This window comes from Diabrotica undecimpunctata, chromosome 5 (assembly GCF_040954645.1).
Source record: "Diabrotica undecimpunctata isolate CICGRU chromosome 5, icDiaUnde3, whole genome shotgun sequence".
Lineage (NCBI taxonomy): Eukaryota > Metazoa > Arthropoda > Insecta > Coleoptera > Chrysomelidae > Diabrotica > Diabrotica undecimpunctata.
In genome coordinates, this window is record NC_092807.1 from 63,650,706 (window position 1) to 63,676,329 (window position 25,624).

Sequence of the window (25,624 nt, forward strand, 5' to 3'; positions counted from 1 at the left end):
CAAACGCGTATTAGATCTTAGATCAAGTATTTCTTGTTGCAACTTCACAAAACACTAATTTCATATACTTACTTCAATATTGTATTACGTCATAAATCTAAATCCATTCATATTAGTATTAAACGGTTAAGTATTGGCTTATTTATTGGAAGAATCTTAAATAATTTTTTTTATATATTATACAAGATATCGTTGTGTAATATTTAATTGATCACTTGTGAATAATTGCACAGTACATTAAAAATAAAACTTCTTGTGTGGTGATTTTTGCTTTATATAATTTTATATAGCTTTATCAAGCAGTACAGGTCACAGAACTCGCTTGAGTTAAGAGTCTGCATGTTCTAAGACAAATAAGTAAAAAAAAATTTAAATTCAAAATACAGATTTAGAGAATACAAGGTGAGTAGAATAAATGTTTGTCAAATTTTTTTTTATTTTCAGGCGTTCAATAATTTTTATTAAAAGCATTTCTAAATTTAACAATATTACAAATTAATCAACTTAAAAAAAAATTATTTTTATCTTCATAAAGCTAGCCGGTAAATAAGAGCAACTTGTAGTTTTCTTGCATCGAATTCACATATCATAACAATATATATATATATATATATATATATATATATATATATATATATATATGATTAGTCAGAGTAGGACCTCCACATTTATTAAGTTCCGCGGGTATACCATCACTTCCTGGAGATTTATTATTTGTTAGGTGTTTTATTGCATCCCGTGCTTCCTGAATTGATGGAGGCTCCAATGGTGTATTGTTGTTTGATCCTGGGGGTGGTTGATTTGGATCTTCTACTTCGAAAGTAGTTCTTTATAGTGTTTCACCCACCTTTTTAATACTTCTTCTTTTGTATTGAGTATATGCCCCTCCTTATCCTTACATAGTCCGATCCTTGGTTTAAATTCTTTTCTGGCTTTATTTAGATTTTTATAGAATTTTCTTGTTTGATTTTCCTTTTTTAATGTCTCAAGTTTTTCCAATATTCTATTTTCATAAGTTCGCTTTTTTCTTCGATGGATGTACTTCTCTTCTCTTCTTTATATTTCTTTATATTTTTGTTCTTTTTCTCTGGTTCTTCTTTGCTGCATCAGTTTATATGCATTGTTCTTTCTTCTTGTAATGTCCTCGCACTCAGCATCGAACCACTCATTGCATGGTGGTGGTCTTTGCGGCCCTAGAATGTTATTTGCTGCGTCTTTAATGTAATTTTTACACACTTCCCATTGTTCACTAATTGTTAGATTCTCTTTAGTTATGTATTTAGTTTCGATATAGTTTTGAAACCTTTCTACCGTTTGCGGGTTTTTCAGGAGTTCAATATTAAGGCGCCTTGTTTTGGTACTTCTCTCCTTCTTCGCATTTGAGATTCTAGCCCGAATTCTTGTGCCAACTAAAAAATGATCTGAATCAATATTGGCGCCTCGATAGGTGCGGACATCCATAAGGTTGGAGAAGTGTCTATCATCTATGATCAGATATGATCAATTTGGTTGTTCGTTAATCCATCAGGCGAGGTCCAAGTCCGCATATGTATTTTTTGTGTAGAAAACATGTGCTTCCTACGATCATGTTCTTTGAGGCTGCGAAGGTGACTGCTCGGTGTCCATTCGAATTAGTATTATTATTGAGACTATATTTACCAATGTGCGGTAGATATATTTCTTCCCTTCCGATTTTTGCGTTCAGATCACCGATTACTGTTTTAATGTCATTTCTGGGACAATTGTCATATGTTCTTTCTAATTCATCATAGAAATTGTCTTTTTCTTCGTCTTCCTTGTCCTCTGTTGGGGCATGTACATTAATAAGGCTTATATTAAAAAACTTGCCCCTGATCCTTAAGCAGCTCATTCGCGGATTTATCGGTTTAAAATCTATAATCAAGTGCTTGACTTTATTATAGACTATAAAGGCTGTCCCAAATTCATGTCTGGTTCTATGGTTCTATGTCCGAATCATATACCTTACATATTTTGGCTTCTTTGCTGGACGAAATACAGAGAGGAGAGCCGTGGGAATAAACAAATCAAGGATTAATATATGATTCATCATACTTTCGTTTTTTCGCTTTAAGTGTGAACTTTCCATTTGTGTATGTGCGTGTGGAAATTAACTGCGGATTACTGGATCCATTCGCCTAACCAATTTTTGTTATTTGAAATCCTGAATTTCTGCACCTTGCAATTTTTGTTTTACATTTTCAATATTCTTAACTAATAGACGTTTTTACAAGTTCCTATTTTTGTTTTTGGTTCTTGTTTTTTATTTTTAATTTATTTTTATATTTTAATTTGTTTTGTTAAATTTTTTTATTTATTTTTTTTTATATTTTTCAGGTGTATTTTTCGTGTGAACCCTCTGTGGATAATTTTATTGTTATTTTAATACCTTAAAGCCAATTCACTATTCTTCTTTGACCCTAATTTGTTTTGGCTAATTTTGTGACAAATAGAATCTCTTCATGCACGAAACACAAAACTTCGATTATAAAATACCAAGCAAGATACGAGTAAATTTTGCGGTACGCTTGATTAATAAATCCATCGAATCATGTCAAATTCCCCAGAAACTCGGCGTAGTCAGACGATTTTCTCCGAACTACGCATCAACGAGAAGTAGCGCGACAAACAGAAGTCGTTCGATCGATTATAGGCCAGGAGCGAATGGTGGCGTATGTGTAGTATTTCGATGATAGAGACCGGGCGCTTACTTAACAATGTAATATATTTATAAATTTACGTATATGTTACCATTATGGTCAGAAAACTGTGGTATACCATCACTTCCTGGAGATTTATTATTTGTTAGGTGTTTTATTGCATCCCGTGCTTCCTGAATTGATGGAGGCTCCAATGGTGTATTGTTGTTTGATCCTGGGGGTGGTTGATTTGGATCTTCTACTTCGAAAGTAGTTCTTTATAGTGTTTCACCCACCTTTTTAATACTTCTTCTTTTGTATTGAGTATATGCCCCTCCTTATCCTTACATAGTCCGATCCTTGGTTTAAATTCTTTTCTGGCTTTATTTAGATTTTTATAGAATTTTCTTGTTTGATTTTCCTTTTTTAATGTCTCAAGTTTTTCCAATATTCTATTTTCATAAGTTCGCTTTTTTCTTCGATGGATGTACTTCTCTTCTCTTCTTTATATTTCTTTATATTTTTGTTCTTTTTCTCTGGTTCTTCTTTGCTGCATCAGTTTATATGCATTGTTCTTTCTTCTTGTAATGTCCTCGCACTCAGCATCGAACCACTCATTGCATGGTGGTGGTCTTTGCGGCCCTAGAATGTTATTTGCTGCGTCTTTAATGTAATTTTTACACACTTCCCATTGTTCACTAATTGTTAGATTCTCTTTAGTTATGTATTTAGTTTCGATATAGTTTTGAAACCTTTCTACCGTTTGCGGGTTTTTCAGGAGTTCAATATTAAGGCGCCTTGTTTTGGTACTTCTCTCCTTCTTCGCATTTGAGATTCTAGCCCGAATTCTTGTGCCAACTAAAAAATGATCTGAATCAATATTGGCGCCTCGATAGGTGCGGACATCCATAAGGTTGGAGAAGTGTCTATCATCTATGATCAGATATGATCAATTTGGTTGTTCGTTAATCCATCAGGCGAGGTCCAAGTCCGCATATGTATTTTTTGTGTAGAAAACATGTGCTTCCTACGATCATGTTCTTTGAGGCTGCGAAGGTGACTGCTCGGTGTCCATTCGAATTAGTATTATTATTGAGACTATATTTACCAATGTGCGGTAGATATATTTCTTCCCTTCCGATTTTTGCGTTCAGATCACCGATTACTGTTTTAATGTCATTTCTGGGACAATTGTCATATGTTCTTTCTAATTCATCATAGAAATTGTCATTTTCTTCGTCTTCCTTGTCCTCTGTTGGGGCATGTACATTAATAAGGCTTATATTAAAAAACTTGCCCCTGATCCTTAAGCAGCTCATTCGCGGATTTATCGGTTTAAAATCTATAATCAAGTGCTTGACTTTATTATAGACTATAAAGGCTGTCCCAAATTCATGTCTGGTTCTATGGTTCTATGTCCGAATCATATACCTTACATATTTTGGCTTCTTTGCTGGACGAAATACAGAGAGGAGAGCCGTGGGAATAAACAAATCAAGGATTAATATATGATTCATCATACTTTCGTTTTTTCGCTTTAAGTGTGAACTTTCCATTTGTGTATGTGCGTGTGGAAATTAACTGCGGATTACTGGATCCATTCGCCTAACCAATTTTTGTTATTTGAAATCCTGAATTTCTGCACCTTGCAATTTTTGTTTTACATTTTCAATATTCTTAACTAATAGACGTTTTTACAAGTTCCTATTTTTGTTTTTGGTTCTTGTTTTTTATTTTTAATTTATTTTTATATTTTAATTTGTTTTGTTAAATTTTTTTATTTATTTTTTTTTATATTTTTCAGGTGTATTTTTTGTGTGAACCCTCTGTGGATAATTTTATTGTTATTTTAATACCTTAAAGCCAATTCACTATTCTTCTTTGACCCTAATTTGTTTTGGCTAATTTTGTGACAAATAGAATCTCTTCATGCACGAAACACAAAACTTCGATTATAAAATACCAAGCAAGATACGAGTAAATTTTGCGGTACGCTTGATTAATAAATCCATCGAATCATGTCAAATTCCCCAGAAACTCGGCGTAGTCAGACGATTTTCTCCGAACTACGCATCAACGAGAAGTAGCGCGACAAACAGAAGTCGTTCGATCGATTATAGGCCAGGAGCGAATGGTGGCGTATGTGTAGTATTTCGATGATAGAGACCGGGCGCTTACTTAACAATGTAATATATTTATAAATTTACGTATATGTTACCATTATGGTCAGAAAACTGTGGTATACCATCACTTCCTGGAGATTTATTATTTGTTAGGTGTTTTATTGCATCCCGTGCTTCCTGAATTGATGGAGGCTCCAATGGTGTATTGTTGTTTGATCCTGGGGGTGGTTGATTTGGATCTTCTACTTCGAAAGTAGTTCTTTATAGTGTTTCACCCACCTTTTTAATACTTCTTCTTTTGTATTGAGTATATGCCCCTCCTTATCCTTACATAGTCCGATCCTTGGTTTAAATTCTTTTCTGGCTTTATTTAGATTTTTATAGAATTTTCTTGTTTGATTTTCCTTTTTTAATGTCTCAAGTTTTTCCAATATTCTATTTTCATAAGTTCGCTTTTTTCTTCGATGGATGTACTTCTCTTCTCTTCTTTATATTTCTTTATATTTTTGTTCTTTTTCTCTGGTTCTTCTTTGCTGCATCAGTTTATATGCATTGTTCTTTCTTCTTGTAATGTCCTCGCACTCAGCATCGAACCACTCATTGCATGGTGGTGGTCTTTGCGGCCCTAGAATGTTATTTGCTGCGTCTTTAATGTAATTTTTACACACTTCCCATTGTTCACTAATTGTTAGATTCTCTTTAGTTATGTATTTAGTTTCGATATAGTTTTGAAACCTTTCTACCGTTTGCGGGTTTTTCAGGAGTTCAATATTAAGGCGCCTTGTTTTGGTACTTCTCTCCTTCTTCGCATTTGAGATTCTAGCCCGAATTCTTGTGCCAACTAAAAAATGATCTGAATCAATATTGGCGCCTCGATAGGTGCGGACATCCATAAGGTTGGAGAAGTGTCTATCATCTATGATCAGATATGATCAATTTGGTTGTTCGTTAATCCATCAGGCGAGGTCCAAGTCCGCATATGTATTTTTTGTGTAGAAAACATGTGCTTCCTACGATCATGTTCTTTGAGGCTGCGAAGGTGACTGCTCGGTGTCCATTCGAATTAGTATTATTATTGAGACTATATTTACCAATGTGCGGTAGATATATTTCTTCCCTTCCGATTTTTGCGTTCAGATCACCGATTACTGTTTTAATGTCATTTCTGGGACAATTGTCATATGTTCTTTCTAATTCATCATAGAAATTGTCATTTTCTTCGTCTTCCTTGTCCTCTGTTGGGGCATGTACATTAATAAGGCTTATATTAAAAAACTTGCCCCTGATCCTTAAGCAGCTCATTCGCGGATTTATCGGTTTAAAATCTATAATCAAGTGCTTGACTTTATTATAGACTATAAAGGCTGTCCCAAATTCATGTCTGGTTCTATGGTTCTATGTCCGAATCATATACCTTACATATTTTGGCTTCTTTGCTGGACGAAATACAGAGAGGAGAGCCGTGGGAATAAACAAATCAAGGATTAATATATGATTCATCATACTTTCGTTTTTTCGCTTTAAGTGTGAACTTTCCATTTGTGTATGTGCGTGTGGAAATTAACTGCGGATTACTGGATCCATTCGCCTAACCAATTTTTGTTATTTGAAATCCTGAATTTCTGCACCTTGCAATTTTTGTTTTACATTTTCAATATTCTTAACTAATAGACGTTTTTACAAGTTCCTATTTTTGTTTTTGGTTCTTGTTTTTTATTTTTAATTTATTTTTATATTTTAATTTGTTTTGTTAAATTTTTTTATTTATTTTTTTTTATATTTTTCAGGTGTATTTTTTGTGTGAACCCTCTGTGGATAATTTTATTGTTATTTTAATACCTTAAAGCCAATTCACTATTCTTCTTTGACCCTAATTTGTTTTGGCTAATTTTGTGACAAATAGAATCTCTTCATGCACGAAACACAAAACTTCGATTATAAAATACCAAGCAAGATACGAGTAAATTTTGCGGTACGCTTGATTAATAAATCCATCGAATCATGTCAAATTCCCCAGAAACTCGGCGTAGTCAGACGATTTTCTCCGAACTACGCATCAACGAGAAGTAGCGCGACAAACAGAAGTCGTTCGATCGATTATAGGCCAGGAGCGAATGGTGGCGTATGTGTAGTATTTCGATGATAGAGACCGGGCGCTTACTTAACAATGTAATATATTTATAAATTTACGTATATGTTACCATTATGGTCAGAAAACTGTATTTTGATAGATTCATACTTTGAGTAACGCTGCTTTATTGTAATGGCTAAAGTTGGATCAGCCTGTAACTGTTGGGTTTATTTTGTGAAATAATCTGGAATAAAAACCATTCCCGTCTTAAGTAAAGGTTTTGAGACTACTGTTTTATCATTGTTGCGACATTTTTATATTTACTTCCTAATTTCATGGGTATAAATTACACTTGTAATTAAAAATACTTTATATTTAATCTTTCAATTTGCACCTCGAAGCTCGTTCTCAAAATACAAATATAAAACAAATAATTTTGTTTTGTTGTTACTGGGAAATAGAAATATTATTTCAATAGTTTAATTTTTTCTGCCTCACTTATATTGACCATTCAGACATACTATATCTAACTAACTCAACATACAGATATTTTCCTTTTCCCAAAATTGTAATATCTGAACTTTTACTGTTCTTATTCTCACTGATTCAGTTATGTTTAGCAGTTTCCTCTTTGTATTAATTACTCCAAATACATTCTCGTTCGTCGTGTGTCATCCACCTATTTTCAGAATTCTGTGGTTGGAACCAGATATTTGGTTTACCAAAAAGCAAACATCACGTTTAGCCTTTTTTATGAGGGTCTACGTATCTGATCAAAATTATATTTTTTAAGAGGAGGAATTTGGTTTCGAAAATTAGTTTACGGATTATATTTTTTAATTACTTGTATTGGTTTGTCAATAGAACTAGTCGCAATTTTCATCACCTTAATGGGATATAACTAGAACTAAAGTTATAGTTTGGTATTATTTTACTTTTAACAATTTTTTATAAAGTAGTTTTTTTTCAACTTGGTTTCTTATGTATTGACTCCTTTTTTTTTAAATTATTTTGATTTTATTATCTATCAACTTTAAACCGAAAGTAACTGTTTTTTTTTATATATTTCAGGTCTTCAATTTGAAATAAACTTTGATAATGAATTATGGGCTTGTTTCAAGAGCGTGGAACTATTGGAAACAATGAAATTTATGCTTCCGGAAAATGTTAGATTGATAGCTATAAAGAAAGAAAAAACTCAAATTAATGTCAATGCAGTAACATTAATGATTAACAATTACAATTCAATTTTATACAAATTGACCAACGCTCAGGTATAATGATAATATTAACTAACAATTTCTAAAAGATGGTTTAAAAGTTTAGGGCGGCAAAAGTCAAATTTCTCAATTACTTAAATAGTTAAAAGATTCTGTAAAAGTTCTATAAAAGTACATCAACTTAATTTCTCACAACTTTGGTAAAAAAAATCAAATTTTTTATTAACCATAATATTTATATAAATAAACACCTTCAAACAAAATTAATTGGTTTTGGTATTAATCCAATTAATCTTTCCAGCGATTATGCTTATAGAGTAATGACTAGAGTCCTAATTAAAAAGCATAAAAACATTAAAATAAACGATTAGAAAGCATAATGTTTCACTTGAAAAAAGCATGAAATATACACAAAAAAGACATAAAAATTTTAAAAACAAAAACAAAATCATGAAATAAACAAGATCATAAAATAACGTTAGTTATACAAAGAACAAATTTAGTTGAAATGTTTCATTATAAAACTTTTACTTAAAACTGTTTTTATATGCGGAGAAACTCCTTTCTATACTTCAACACTGGTTATGCATGCATATTTAAAATTTTCAATAATGTCCGGGGTCATTTGTAAGTCTCTATCAGTATTTTCCGCCAATATCAAAGCTATTTTATTTAATTTTTGAAAACTTTCATTCTAAAAATTATTGTTTTTTTTCTACAATTTGACCATTTATTTCAGGAATACTATCAGTATTAATAGTCTCTTTAAAATTGTTAACTATTTTAATAGAGTCTTATAATGTCATTCCTTATGTCTCGAGAGACTTTATTGTATCATTCACAAATATAAAATTACTCTTTGTTTTTTGTCAAATTATTTTTTGTGTCTTCTTAATTTAAATCGTTTGATAATCTTTAATTGTCTTGCTAGGCTGTCAGACTAGTAGGACGTGTGTAGTGTCGCTCCGAAATTAAATTCCAATTTTGGGTGGTTTCGAGTGTAATCTGCATGCAAGTTAGTGTAAAGTGTGTTTGAAAGGGACCTTTATGTAAGTAAATAATCAGTTATCTGATTTTGAACTGTATTAAATTGATAGTTAGTTTTAATTGCCCTACGGATAAAAGTGAAACTTCTGAGTGGTCGAAACGAGTTGAGCTTTTTACGCTGGACGGGTGATTAAGAACGATAAACAATAATAATTATCAACAAAAACAATAGGTCTGTTATTCAGGTTTCGGTAAAACTATACAGAATTATAAAGGCTGAATTTATTTGCTGTTTTGATATTGATTGTATTTTAGTATTTACAAGTGGTAGAAGTCGAAACTGATTAGGATCGAGAATAATTGCTAAGATTTAACTGTAGAGGTAGGCGCGGCGCTTGTCGAGATCCGTAACTGTTATTTATAATATTTATATTTATAAATACTTTAATTACTTGAATAAGAAGAAAAATGGCGGATGGTAAGGTTGATGAAGATGGTAAAAGAAAAAGCAAAGAGGAGATAGATATATTTAGCAGGAGCAGAAAAGTGAGCCGAACGCCAGACAGGTCGAAACCAACAACGAATGAAACCAGCAGCCAGAACGAAATGATGGAACTAATGAGACAAATAGCAAGCGATAATAAAAAGAAAAACAATGACCTGAAGAGATAAAAAATACAATGGGTAATATGATTGAGGAACTAAAAGAAATTAGGAAGGAAAATAGTGAATACAAATTGCAAATGAAAGAAATAATAAGAGAAAATGAAAATCTAAAGAAAGAAATGACAGCGATGAAACAAAAAATAGATAAAATAGAAATAGCATTGGAAGCATGTTAGAAAGAAAAGAAGAAAAATAACCTAATTATGAGAGGCTTATCAATAGACACAATAGAAGCAGAGCAACTGGAGAACTTCATAGAAACAAAAATGGGAGTAAAATCAGAAATAAATAGGGTACAAAAGATAAATGAAACAATGTGTGTTATCGAATGTAAAAAATTCGAAGATAAAATGAAAATACTGAAAGCCAAGGGTAAACTAATAAACTATAAGCAACATAGAGTATATATAGAATGTGACCTAACATTAAAAGAGATAGAGATACAAAGAAATCTTAGGAAGATAGCAGCAGATAAAAAGACTAATGGAAAAAGGACAAAAATTGGATATGGTTTCATAATTATTGAAGGCATTAAGTGGAAATGGAATCAAAAAACAAGCCAGATAGAAAAAATAACATACAATACAGAACCAACTAGTTCAAAAAACTAGCTGAAGAAAACACAATAACGGACCGAGAAACAAAACAGGCACAGAACAGGGACATGAGCAGATCTAAAGATAATAACACAAACGGGAGTAAAAACAAATTGAAGTACAACTTAAACACAGAAAAGAACAAAACAATTTGGAAAATGGCATCATGGAATGTGAGAGGTATAAATGGGAAGGAAATAGAACTAGGGGAAGAAATTAGAGATAAGAACATTGAAATAGTAGCTATAACAGAGACAAAGAAAAAAGGAAAAGGATCAATAATATTAGAAAACGGAATGTTACTAATATACAGTGGAGTGGAAGAAACGAAGAGAGCTCAGGCAGGAGTAGCGTGCATGATAAAGAAGGAGAGTATCAACAAAATAAAAAATTGGATGTATTACAACGAACGTATACTAAGAGTAGACATAGATATGGATACAGAGGAAACCAATACAAACCTAATCATATGTTATGGACCAGATGAAGACGCAACAAAAAACGAAAAGAATGAATTCTGGGACAAATTACAAGAAGTGATAAATGATTGTACAGAGAAAATTGTGATCACAGGAGACATGAACAGTAGAGTGGGGAAAGAAACAGAAAAATGGAACCATGTCATCGGACCTTATGGGGAGGACAAACTAAACAAAAATGGAAAATTACTACTTGAATTCTGTCTAGACAATAACCTGGTGATTTTGAACACACACTTCCAACATAAAAGGATACACAAGATCACAAGAGAAGTCAAATCAAGAGACGAACAATCAATTATAGACTATACTATAGTGCAAAAAACAGATAAGAACTGGATAAGAGACGTAAGGGTAAAAAGAAGTTATGAAATTGGTAGTGACCACTATCTACTAGAAACCACATTCAAAAGCAAAAGAAAAGATATAAAAAGAAATGAGAACATAAACAGAAAACACAAAGAAATAATAAAAATTTATAAACTAAGGGAAGAAACAACGAGAATAAGATACTCAGAAGGACTAGAGAAAGAGATGGATAATGAACATGAAATAACAGAAACAATAGAAGAAGAATGGGGAAAATTTAAAAATGCGATGATAAAAACAGCTAAATCAATATGTGGAACCACAAGACATAACAACAGAGGAAAACGAACATCTTGGTGCAACGATGAAGTGAAAAGAGAAATAAAAGAAAAAAAGAAATTATGGAAAGAATACATCCAAGACAAAACACAACAAAAATATGAAAATTATAAGAGACAAAGAACAAAAGTTAAAGAGATAGTTAAGAAAGAGAAAAAGAAAAGTTGGGAAAAATTCGGGGAAAAAATGGAAGAAAACAGCACAGAAAACGTAAAATTATTTTACAGAACACTGAAAAACCTAAGAAGCAACAAAGAAACGAAACTGAAACAAATAATGAACAAGGAAGGAACGATAATAAACGACGATAAGACAATAATGGAAAGATGGAGGGAACATTTTCAGCTGATACTGAATGGAAATCAAGCGAATACAATGGAGAAGGAAAGCCACAACAGAAACTATAGAAAAAGAAGAACTGGAAGAAGCAATAAGAAAGATAAAGATTGGAAAAGCACCAGGAAGCGATGAAGTAGCACCAGAAATGATGAAATATATAGGAGTAAAAGCAAAAGAAAAATTGTTATACATATATAACCTAATATGGTAGAGAAAAGTAATACCCAGAGAATGGACAAATGCAGTAATTATACCTATATACAAGAAAGGAAACACAAGAGACTGTAGGAACTATAGAGGTATATCACTACTATGTGTAGCAGCAAAAGTATACGAAACCATAATAGAAAGGAAAATTAGAAAAGAAATAGAACATAAATTAGAGGAGGTACAAAGTGGATTCAGGAAAGGACACAACACACAAGACCATATATTCACCATGCAACAAGTAATAGAAAAAGCCTTAAAGAAAAATAAAGAAATACATCTGAGCTTTATAGACATGGAAAAAGCATTCGACTCAGTCAAAAGAAAAGATATATGGAAAAGCCTAACGAAGAAACAAGTAAGTGAAGAACTGATAGAAGCAACAAAGAGTATATACATGAAATCAACAAATACAGTAAGAATGTTAAATATACAGTCAGAACCATTTGAAACAACCCAAGGAGTTAGACAAGGGGGAAGTCTCAGCCCAGTACTATTCATAAATGTAATAGATGAGATAGTAAAAGAATGCAAGAAAACATTCAAGAAATACTGCATCGGTTGGAACAGAATGCAAATGATAAATGCTGAGATGTGTATATTTGCAGACGACATAGTATTAATTGCGGAAACTGCAGAAAAACTGAAATACAACTTAGAGAAATGGAACCTAGAAGCAAGCAAATACAACTTAAACGTAAACAAAGAGAAGACTCAAATAATGAAAATATCAAGGAAACAAGGGACGGAAGATCAAATAGAAGTAATGATAGACCAACAAAAAATAATACAGACAAATTCATACAAATACTTAGGAACAGTAATCAACAACAAAGGAGACATCGAGGATGATCTTAACAACAGAATGGAAAAGACAGGAAAACTATTCCAAGCACTAAAAAGAGGATTCCTTAATAACAAAGAAATATCAACAAAGACCAAGATGACAATATACAAAACAATATATAGACCTACAGTGACATATGGAGCAGAAAATTGGATATTAAACAAAAGACATCAGTGCAGAATTCAGGCAGCAGAGATGAAATACCTCAGAAGAACGATAGGAGTAAAAAGAACAGATAGAATCAGAAATGAAGAAATAAGAGAAGGACTCAAAATCAAACCAATACTCGAGTCAATCAAAGAGAAAAAATTGGCATGGTTCGGACATCTAACCCGGATGGACAATAATAGACAAGTTAAAAGAGTGTGGGACGCCAAACCAATAGGGAAGAACAGAAGAGGAAGACCCATTAAAGAATGGAACAGTGACATCTCGCAGATACTACAGAGTAAGGGTAAGACTTGGCAGGAAGCAACACAGATGGCATCCAATAGGAAGGAATGGAGAAAGTTCGTTAAGAGCTAGGGCACCTCAGAAGACTGTCAAATAGTGTAATGTAATGAATTGTATTTTAAACGGCCCAACACCGAAAAGTACAAATGGGTCTACTGATTAAGTAAAGTAAAAGTCTTGTTAGTTAATTTGGGTAGGTCAAAAATAACGTTTTTAAACTTTAAAAATTGCTGCGTAATATATTGCATCATCCAGCTAAGTGTTCCATCTTGTCAAAAATTCATCAAACATTTCACTTTTGTGGACATAGTTTCAAGTTATCAGGGTTACGCTAAGTAATTAGAAAGCTTCAAAAATAATAGATAATAAAAATAAAATGAAGCAATAAATTGAAACAAATAGAATAGCAAATGAAACCTGTAATTCAAAATGGGTCTTCGGGAAACAAAACGGGAACAATCTTCAGTGTTCTACGGCAAAACGTTAAGGTGAAGCCAAAAGCTTGTCCGAATTTCAATAACCTTTCGGAAAGCTTAACTAGAAAACTACAACCTGCTATTAATAAAATTGCCATCTGGACAGTCAATGTCCAATTTATATTATTGGCGTACAAATAAAGTATGCCAACGCAGCAAAATATTTTAGTACGACTCTCAAAATCAAGATTCAGTGAAAAGGGCATTAATATTTAAAAAAGAAATTCCCAGTGCTTGGCTTTATACCATAGTTTAAAAAAACTTAAAATGAAGTTAAAACTAATTTTTGTAAAATAAGTAAATTTACTAATGTTTGTATTTTGAGAACGGTTTCCGAAGTGGAAATTGAAACGTCAATAAACGTATTTTAACCTTTAATTGTTGCTTATTCCCATTTAAATAGTAATTAATTTAAAATGCCACAAGAAAATAGCTGCAGAACAAGATTATAATGTTCGTTACAAAAATTATGTAATTTAAGGGTCATCTGACAGAATCATGCGGCTAGTTTCAACTACTTTATAGATGTTTTTCACTGATGATGATCTGATATAATCGAAAACGTTCTGAAAATTTATAAATCTATTTTGGACACTTTTTAAAAATTTTATTAATACAATTTTATACCATTTTACAGAAACAAGTTTTTTCTTCATTTTAAGTTTTTTTTTTGAAAAGAGCATATTAAGAAGACCCGTGTTGAACTTAACATCAAGCCCGAAAAAATTCTAATTCGGACTTCTAAATTCGAAAAAGTCATTAATACACAACAAGCTTATTCTATATAAACAAGTTCTTCGTCCAGTGGACAGTTATGGTGTCCAGTAATAGATTATTTAGCAACGTTTTTAAAACAAAGTTCTATAGTTAAATGGACCTTGTAACCTTCAAGGTCTAGGTTTTAGGAGTTGGGCGCCAATGTGTAACAATTGATGTGAATACCAATGGGTAACAATATAACTACCTCCGAAAGTTTCTTTCAGACAACTTTCTTTAGGAGCCAATTTTGTTAGGCCTCGTCTAGCTCAGTGTGAAAATATCTAATCTTAAAAATAACTCTGAAAAATGAGTTTGGGTATTAACTAATCATATGTATTATACATAAGAAATATAAATATTGGAATTTTAATATTAATTAAATTAAGATTGCCGAATGTAGTTGTCGGTTGCTAGTTCCAGTTCCAGTATTTGTATTAAGCTCCAGTGATATGTTGAGTTCCCATACCACCTACTGCAGTATTCGGCTTCCAATGGTCGACCATGCGGTTTGGGAAGTCTTCACTCAAAAATCTCGACAAAAAATGAATAAGGCCAAAAAACTAGAATAATGTATTTTATGTTAGCAATTGCATATGTTTTAAAATATTTTCTTGCCATATGAAAATTGAAAATAATTACAATATTAAATAGCGTGTAGCCAATTTGCAAGGATAAAATGAATACAATTATTATTAAACAAATTAGTTAAATTATATTAAAGATACTAACTACACGAGAGAAATTAAAAAAGACGCTGGCTATTGGTCAAATATTAAATATAACTTACCCCAGAGAAGTTTTAACAATATAAATGAATTTTTAACAGAAGCATGTTTTTTATAGATTAAGGATATTTACAAAAAATTATTCCTTTTCTATTTTGAATTACAGCTGACATGACAGAAGTCAAAGAGTAGCCAACTGGCAGATATACTTTTTTGACCAAAGTGTGGCACAGAAAGTTATATATGTTCTATTATCTCTTAGAACATAATAGGGCCTAAATAAAGAAATTAGAATATTTAGTAAAAATGAAAATAGGAATTTAGATGCCAGAATATTTAGTAAATAGAAAGTTGATAAAATAATTAAATGAAGAGTTGAGCGCCAACTATTTTTAGAATAAAAATAGTAAAATAAAAGAGTTAAAAGATGAATAAAATCAACAGAAATTAAACTGAAATAACTATTTAAAAAAAATAACAAACATGTGACGTTCATAGCATAACAACATTGATATTAATATAACGACTAATCCTTGTCTAATTGTTCAATTTCGTTAAGTCCACGAAATAGGTATACTCTAATTACGAGAATAATATCCTAATTTCTAATTAATATTAATACCTTTATTAAATCGACATATCCAAATTCTCATATCTATGACATACGTTTTAATAAAATGTTTTTTTATTAAAACATACGAATAAAATGATTTTATTCGTATAAATTAAATAATGGTGCATCTGCACAAACTTGTCGGACCAAATACATTTTCTATTTTTTTTTGTATGACCGGCTCAGTCTATTCCGCTTGGAATACCTTCTGGCTCAGTATTTTGGGCGGAGACAGAATTCGCGATTGGAATCGCCTCTTTGATTGTTCCCGTTTTATTTCTGTCTGTAAACTCAGAAGAGTTACTCATATCTACGCTCTCTTATGAGCAGTCTCTTTCTGTTCTAATCTCACTTTCCATTTATTTCCACAAGTTAGGACAAAAATACTGTCAGGCATCAGGCACGGCAATGTGCCGTTATCTCTATGCCGTACTAAGACTGCACTCCTCCAGAGTTCGTCAACTCTCTGGGGCATTGCTTAAGATAACACGTTTTCCCCTGAACCATACCTATGTTCAGGAGTGGATATTATAGGCTGTAATGATATTAATCTACTTGTTAAATTTATATACAAGAATTATATCGCTCTTTAGATTGAAGATTTTTGGAAGTTCACAAAATATTTTTTTATAAAACAGTATTTAGTTTTGAAGTTTTCTGTTATTGGTTATCTTCCACTTGGCTTATTGTTATCCGAGTTTTCAATTAAATTTAATTGTGTCGCTATGTATATACTGCAGTAACATCAACATAACGACAAAACTAAAAATCATGCAAAATGTACCCTCACCTTTAAAATTAAATAAAAAATGCTATACTAGTTTAAAAAATAGACTTCTTGGATATATTAATATTTTAATTCATAGAGTGAGAAAAAAATCAATATATAAAATTAAAAAATCTGCAAGTAATCTATTGTACTCATCATTTTAAATAAAGATAATACATATATCGAATATATAATTTTTACCTTTTAGATGCATCTTTTAAAAGAAAAAATGCGAGAAATAGAATTGAATATCCAACCAGGCTTAATGAGAATAAAATGGTCTTCGTTGGGAATCACTGAGTTTGCTAATGCTAATTTGATTTTAATAAATAATTTAAAAACTTTAGTTTTACAAGTAAAACATGTAGAAAACGACTTATTGAAGAGAATTAAGCAGTTAACCAAAATGAATTTATTTGATTTTGACCAGGTAAGTTCGTTATAAATAGTAGAAAACTTTTATAGACAGTTTTGGAAATTCATGGAATTCTTGTTCCCCCCCTAAGTTGTATAACCCTAGAATTTTTTTGTTTTTCTGAAATTTAATTCTGTTTTTCTTGACACCAAGAGGAGCCTACGGATCAAGTTTTAAGGTTGCATGACCTTTAAAAAAACAGTGATAACTATGTGAAGATGAATAATTGCCTCAAATTTAGTAGCTTTGTTCCTTACACTAAGAGGAACCTTGTACCAAATTTTAAAATATCTTTCAGAAAAAATAAAGAGCAAAAACATAAGAATATGGACAAGATTTGTAGCTCCAAATTCATCAAGTTCTTCTTATACCACGTGAGACAGATATATCAAATTTCACACCTTTAGAAGTAATTGCACATACAGTCCGATAGTCGGACAGGTTGACGGAAGGACAAAAAACTACACGTTTTCAATAAGAACCTATCGGGTTCTTAATAATTACAACTTAACAATTTATGAAAAATAGAAAACGTAAATAAATAGACGGATCATTCCTTTTATAACCAAATGTTCACCAATTTTAACAAATGTATTTGAACTGCAATTTGAAACAAATTTTATGTTGATATGAAAGTAGCTTAATAAATTCTTTTAATATAATTAGTGATTAATTAATAAACAAACAATTTGCAAAAATAAGTACAATTAAATATACAATAATACTTACAGTGTGTTGATGTAATAGGCAACAGTCAAATTATTTAAAGAATGAAATATTATTTAGCTCAAATAATATTGTTGGAAGATTTTGAACTTATGTTTTTAGTTTGTCATATTTAATTTTCATAACCTTCAAAATCTGAACTGTAGTTATTACAGGTTCGATATTAATATTACACATATTTTTTTCTCTAATAAACCACTGTACAATTAATTTGTTAGTATATTCTACATACTTACTTAAAACACATACTTCACATACTACAAAAACATTTTCATCTGTCTGCCAATATATGTATTATAGTAAGTCTTGCAATCTGCCCATATGATAGCATTAAAATTTGGGTGATACGGTGGCAATATAGGCACTTCATGTCTTGCGTTTATGACAATCACAGATGGGTGTTCTAAATTAGGAAGTAATTGTGTACTTATCCATTTAGTAAATATTGTACTATTCATTTTACCGTGATAATCTGCAGTCAAGAATTTGGAACAACACATTTGGTGCTTTACCGGTACGTGAGGAACATATCTTGGACTTGGTTCACCTTCAAAAGACGCCAGCCGGTTATGGTGTACTATCATCGGCTTTCTCCTCCATATCTTGGTTATTCGACAGATGACATCGTTGATCTTCTCCATAATGAGGTATGGACCTTCCCAAAACTGCTATAACTTGGGAGAACAACCTTTTCGCTTCTTGGGATTATGGAGCCAGACTTTGTCGTTCGTCTCAAAGCACCACTTCTCGGCTTGCGTATGATACCGTTTTTTCATTCAGTCGCTAGCGATCTGAAGATAGGAACGGACCAACTCGTGTACATCGTCCGTTATTCTTCGTAATTTGATCACATAATCTTCACCTGCTACATCTTCTCCAGGTCGACACCCAAACTCTAGATCACAAGGTAGTCGCATCCAGCGTCCGAATAGGACTCTGGTTGATGTCTGGCCTGTTGATTCGTTAACAGCAGATCTGTAGGACATTGTGTAGAACGGAAGATATTGGTCCCAGTCTCGCTGATGATCGGACACCATCTTTGTCAAATACTTGCCAACTGTCCTATTCATCCGTTCTACGATACCATCCGATTGCGGATGATATGCTGTAGTTTATTTATTTTCTTCATGCCTAGTCTATCACATATTCCTTGGAATAGATCGCTTTCGAAGTTCCTTCCTTGGTCACTATGGATCTCCAAAGGCACTCCAAATCGGATGATATATTCTTGGATCAACTTACCTGCAACGGTGGCGGCCTTCTGGTCTGGAAGTGCGTAAATCTCGACTCACTTAGTGAAGTAATCCATTACTACCAACATGTACTTGCTTCCATTTTCACTTTCAGGCAATGGCCCAGCAAAGTCCAAAGCTATTCTTTCAAACGGGCTTAAAAACATTATATTGTCTCACAGAAGCTCTCCTTTTTCGATGAGGCCCGTTACTTGTAGCACAAATAGTACATTTCTTGCACCAGTCCTTTACGTCGTCGGAACTGTTCATCCAATAAAACCGTTCCCAAACTCGCTGAAGGGTTTTCTTTACATCAAAATGCCCTTCTGATGGACTGTCGTGTAACTGACGAAGTACTTCGGCTATTCTGCTCTTTGGGATCACCAACTGTCTTCTCTTCTCTGAACCGTCATCATTTTCCAGGACTCGTTTGAGCAAGCTATCTTCCATGATAAATGAGTCCCACTAAGCCCAATACGTCTTAACTACTGAGCATAGGAATGATAGTTCTTGCCAAGGTTGTCAACGGTTTTCCTCTTTCCATTTTCGAATTTTCTGTACAACTGGATCTCTCTCTTGTTCTTCCCTTATCTTAGTAGACGTCCAGTCATCGTTGACCATCGTTGTTCTTAGCACTGCTGCTTCCTTGGATTCCGTTTTGTTGCAGTGGGAACACCCTGCTGGGCATGGACTTCTGAAAATAGATCAGCGTTTCTGTGACTAACTTCGGCCCGGTGCTCAATCTTGAAATCGTATTCTTGGAGTCGTTCGATCCATCTGGCTATCTGACCCTCTGGATTCTTAAACTGCATCAACCACTTAAGGGCGGCATGGTCGATTCGGATTAAAAAATTCCTTTTATAGAGGTATTGATAGAAGTGCTCTACTGATTTCACTACTGCTAGAAGTTCTCTTCTCGTGACGCAATAATTAAGCTTAGGTTTTGAAAGAACTTTACTAAAATATCCAAGGACTCCAATTCCCACATTACTTGCATCTGTATCTAAGATGAACTCTCCTTCTGGCAGTGGATATCCTAAAATTGGTGCTGTGATTAAATGCTTTTTCAAGGTCTCAAAGGCATTTTGGCAGTCTGTATCCCAGCGGTAATCTCTTGCTTCCTCTTTAATTCGCGTTAATGGCTTAGCGATATCTGCAAACTTCTTAATAAACCTCCGGTAGTAAGTACATAGTCCAAGAAAACTTCTCACTTGATGTTTGTCGGTTGGTTCTGGCCATTCCTTAATGGAATCGATTTTTCCTTTATCCACGGCCACTCCTTCTTTACTCACTATTTGACCTAGATAATTGACTTTGCTTTGAAATAGCTGGCACTTCTTGGGGTTTAACATCATTTGGGCAGCTTCAAGTCGAATAAAAACGTTTTCTAAATTCTTCAGATCATCTTCAAATGTCTCCCCCAAGACGAATATGTCATCTAGATAAACCAGGCATGTTTTCCAAGATAACTCTCTTAACACATTTTCCATAAGCCTCTCAGATGTCGCAGGAGCATCACTGAGTCCAAATGGCATAACGTTGAATTGCCACAATCCAGATCCTGTGGTGAAGGCTGTCTTCTCTTTATCTACTGGGTCCATTTCTACCTGCCAGTATTCCGACTTCAAATCCAAAGTGGAAAACAATTTACTTTCAGCCAATGTGTCCAATGTGTCGTCGATCCGAGGCAGAGGGTAACTATCTTTCTTGGTAACGTTGTTCAGCAAACGGTAATCCACGCAGAACCTCGTCGTTCCGTCTTTATTCTTAACCAGGACCACCGGAGCGACCCATGGGCTCGTAGAAGGTTCTATCACCCCGTCTTTCTTCATTTCCTGAACAATCGTTTCAGCTTCCTCTCTTTTCGCCAGTGGTAATCGTCGAGCTGTTTGACGAATTAGCTTAGTATCAACTTTATGCTTAACAACGGTAGTTCTTTCCGTCTTTCATCTTTTCGGTACGAAAATATCACGATACTGCCAAAGAAATTCCTTTAATTTCCTTTTCCCTATCTGATTTAGAGACTGTCCAGCAACTGAAACCATTTGGTCGAATTTGTCGTGGGAATTATCGGATGTTGTCGTCTGACGGATCATGGATGTCACAGGTACACAAGTTCCTACTTTTGTCTCTTTCTTGATGATCACTGGGTAGTCATTGGCAAGTCTCACAGGTATTTCTTTAGCCAAAGTTACCAATTACTTTCCAATTATGATTCCTCGGCCAACCTCGTCGTCATGGTTCCAAGGCTCCATCATAGCAGGTATCGTTTCGTCCACAATTCCCTGTAACCGCGCTACTATGATCGTTTCACTTCTCGCAGGTACGACTGTATCTTCTTTAACGGCTGCTTGCACAGTGTTGTTATCATGTGGATGTAGAAGTACCTCCTCGTTAGCAACTTTGATTACCTTATTCTTCAAATCCAATTGGAATCTATGCATATTCATTACGTCCATTCCTAATATAACATCCTCTTCGATGTCAGCAACTATAACAGTATGGACGAACTTTTCTGCTCCAATTCCTAATTGTACCTGAATTTCTCCATGAATGTTGGCATTTTCACCTGTAGCGGTCCGAAGTCGCAACCACGTTGGTAACAGTTTCTTACGGCTGTTTATAACTGTCAGACGTATAATGGTTCCGGTCGCTCCGATATCCACCAACAACGTATGCCGTTTACTATTTATTTCTCCATCTACATATACACTATTTTTAAGAAGTCATTTTAAAAAAGAAGCTATTAGTATGAGAGGGTCTTTGAAAAAGTTCCAGGTTGAAGCTGCCTCCCTAAGGCCGATTCGTTTTAGTTTTCCTGATAGTGAGTTTCTTGATTTGCGTCGTACCTAGGATTCTTACATGAACTTCGTACGAGTCCTATTTCTCCACAATTCCAGCATCTTATGGTCTTCGTTTTATTTTATGTAATACTTTTCATCATATTAACGAGCTGGTCAAGATTATCTTCATCTCCTTCCTATTTTACAGTCCTAACTTTACTGTACGCGCCAGAGGCCTGCGTAGCTGACTCGTATTCGAGGGCGATGGATAAAACATTAACCAGTGTCTTGTGACGAGGTAATCGCAGTGTTGTCTGTATTTCATGATCACGAAAACCATCAATAAACGTTTGAACGGCCAACTGTTTTATCATGTCTTCGGGAGCTGTTGGATAAGCATATCGTAAATCGTACTAATCTGGCAATATCTACCTCATATTCTTGAAGAGCCTCATCTCTCTTTTGTCTTCGATTTTTATGCTGCGACTGATATACATGCTCCAAATGTTCGTGGCCATATCGCATTTTTAACCTCTTCTTAAGCTGTTCGAATTCATCCGTCTCCTCTACGGCTATGTTCTGAAGCACATCTAAAGCATCTCCTCGAAGAGCGATAGTCAGGTTTACAGCCTTTTCTTTTTCAGCCCATGAAACCTATTCAAATTGCAAACGCAAAAGCGCCAATTGAAACCTAACCAAATTGCAAACGCAAAAGCGCCAATTTAAACCTAAATAAAATTTAGGGGTGGTATATGGAGAAGGAGATGATCAATTAGAGAAGAACTAGCAAAGAAGTTATAATAAAAAGAATGGCTTAGCTCAAAAGAACACAGAGACACAAAACCTCAAGCACGAATTCGGGCTAGCCTCACTACACTAGAATTTGGCTTTGAGATAAGGGGAAAAGAGATCTTTTAACCAAAAGAATACAATATAATAATGCACCGGAAAATCTGGAACTATAAAAGGGGTAAGATAAGAGAATATACGGGGATGCCTAGGAAAATACTAAAATGGGCGCCAGCTAATTTCTGAAGGAAATTAACGAAAAAAATCAATGAAGTTATGAACAACAAGGAATAAAGTACTATTGATTTAATACCCTGTAATAATGTTTAAAAACCGAAAAGACACTATTGACCTTGTTCTGCTATATTATAACTGTAAGCAGGAACTGAAATAAAAGCAAAACTACTTGTAACAAATATATTTATAATATTAACAACTAACAAAACTCACCTATATATATATATATATATATATATATATATATATATATATATATATATATATATATATATAGAAAATATAATTACAGTAGTGGGGCTACTGTATGCGAGGACCAAAAAGCCACGACAAAATTAAATATCCCCACTACTGGGCCAAACGAAAAAGTGTATTAGTAAATCTATAATCTAAGTCCATGGGAGAAGCGAAATCTTAACACTAAGGTTAGTTACGAAAGTTAAATCCTAGATAGGTAAGGTAGGGAATATAAATACTAAAAAAAAACCGTGACGGTTATACAAAAGAAACTACCTTACCTAACAAATATACGACTAATATGTGTCGAAGCAGCTAAACACCAGATCTATGTGTAAGTGTTATGCTTACACATAGATGCTGGGAGATATCTAAAGTGATCAAGTGTGATGAGTATGGCCAACAGACTCGGAAAGATATATATATAATTTTTAAAAACCCTGATACATAAATTTCTTCCCTTCCCTTTTAAAAACCGCTATACAAAAATCATGAACCCCTTCCCTAACAATGAATCTAATTTAATTAATTAATAACTATTTACCTAACTTTTTATAGATGTTACAAAAACTGTAATAAGTACTAACCTTGGTATATGCATATACAAAGTTGTAAATTACAAGAAAAACCTTAACCCTGAGAAACTAGTTGTTACTGTCTGTCACAACACTACAGCGGTCCTGGATAAGTCCCCTTAAGACTCTGACGATCCTTGAGGCTCCGAAAAAAACGAATGAAGAAGAACGCTGTGGTTCTGGAGACAATCGGTTCCTGGTTACCAATGGGTTGAATTAGGTGTTTGGTTAAACTAATTCTAATATTAAACGTTATCCTAATCGGGTGAAATCTACAAAAAATAACATTTAGAGAAACATCAAGGCACCCAAAGATGACTGTCAACACATACTCTTACATCGAATTACCACAACAAACAAACATTTTATTTTATTAGCTGACTGTCATCCTGTCTATTTATTGCGTCTGCGCATTTAAAGAATATCTAGTAAATTAGGCATGAAAGTTTTTATACCGAGTAGGTATACAAAAAAACAGAAAAAACTAATTAGGTGTCCGATAAATTAACGATCTAGGCTCAAGGCCACATGATACATATGAGAAAACTCTGATTTTACACTTTTAATATTTCAAAAGACAATGAAAATATCAATAAAATGATAGGCCTATAAAACTAACTGATTTAATTGCTCACCTGGGTTTTAAATAATTATTTCGGTAGATTTGGAAACCGGGTTTTAAATATTCATTTCTGAAAATTTGGAAGCCGGTTTTTTTCAATCAAGATTCTTTATCATTTGTTCCAATTTCTCCCTTGATGTTCGGGGAAAATATTAAATCCAATCCCAGATTTTCTACCCGATTTTAAGACGAAAAGTGCCGGTAAAGGCTTGGAGAAATAAACCTCTCAGTGTGAGTTGTTGGCCAAAACTGACCTTAGCTGAGCGCCTCTTGACCTGTAGTTGTTACACTTGCGCATCGTTCTCGTCTATTGCCCATAAACGTTTCATAAACGGGATTCTGAGGGGTTTTAGGATTTTAATAATAAATTATATTAATTAATTATATGTTAGCAGTTGTGACTGCTACACCCATCCATTTGCTCTTGCAGCTGATTCGAACTGTTTCATGTAGTTGTTCCATGATGATTTTCCGTCAAAAGTTGGGACTTTAATATGAACCGAACCTCCACTTCCTTCAAATTTCGGCCGTGTTTCTAACTTACATTTCGTCTTGTCTTCATTTGTCTCTACTGTAATTGGATTGTTTCCTCTCTTTGCTGTCCCTGTTTCCTCCATCTTCCTTTCCTTCTCTTTCATCTTTTCTTCGAAGGCCATCGGCAGCAACTTGGTTTTTTAACGGAGATATTCTATCGTCGAGGGCAGACATCTCAGAAGTGACTTTAGAGATTTCCGAAGAGATGTTAGCAGAAACTTTGCTTTCCAGAGAAAAAATCTCGTTAGAAACTTTGATTTCTAAAGAAGCGATGTCGCCGGAATCTTTCGAAATATCGCCAGAAACTTGGTTCTCTAATGATGCGATGTCACCAGAAACTTTGGCCACATCACCAGAAACTTTCGAAATATCGCCAGAAACTTTGTTCACCAATGATGCGATATCACCAGAAACTTTTGAAATAGACGAGATGGCAGCATCATATTTGTCTTCAAATATATAAGTTTTGGGGACCCTCTTCCTCCAAAGCGTTCTTTAGTCGTTGGACTAAATCACCTTTTTTTCCGGTAGAAGTTAATTCCCTGTCCTCAAGATGTCTTCTTAAATTCGTAACTGTGAACTCATAAATCATTTTCACTATTTATTTAAAATTTCACTCTTCTAACACCAATGATCTATTTTTATAAGTCTAATTTATTAACTTTATTTATTATAATTGTGTTCTAACAATTACTTAGTTTATTAGAGTCTTTATTTAATTTATATAAAGTCTTACAATAATTTATTTACACTATTTACACGATTCTAATTTATACACTTCATTTCCGCGTTACAATTCAAACTCGATACAACTATTCAGACTAACTTTTTACAAGCAA

General features: G+C 33.5%; 1 protein-coding gene across 1 annotated transcript in view; it reads left to right on the forward strand.

Moving 5' to 3' along the window:
- LOC140442220 (dynein axonemal heavy chain 10-like) overlaps positions 1–25,624 on the forward strand; it is a 657,946-nt gene that overhangs the window by 132,911 nt on the left and 499,411 nt on the right. Inside the window, 2 exon segments of the mRNA XM_072533298.1 lie at positions 7,923–8,125; positions 16,844–17,065. Of these exon segments, the coding sequence (XP_072389399.1) occupies positions 7,923–8,125; positions 16,844–17,065 (425 nt within the window).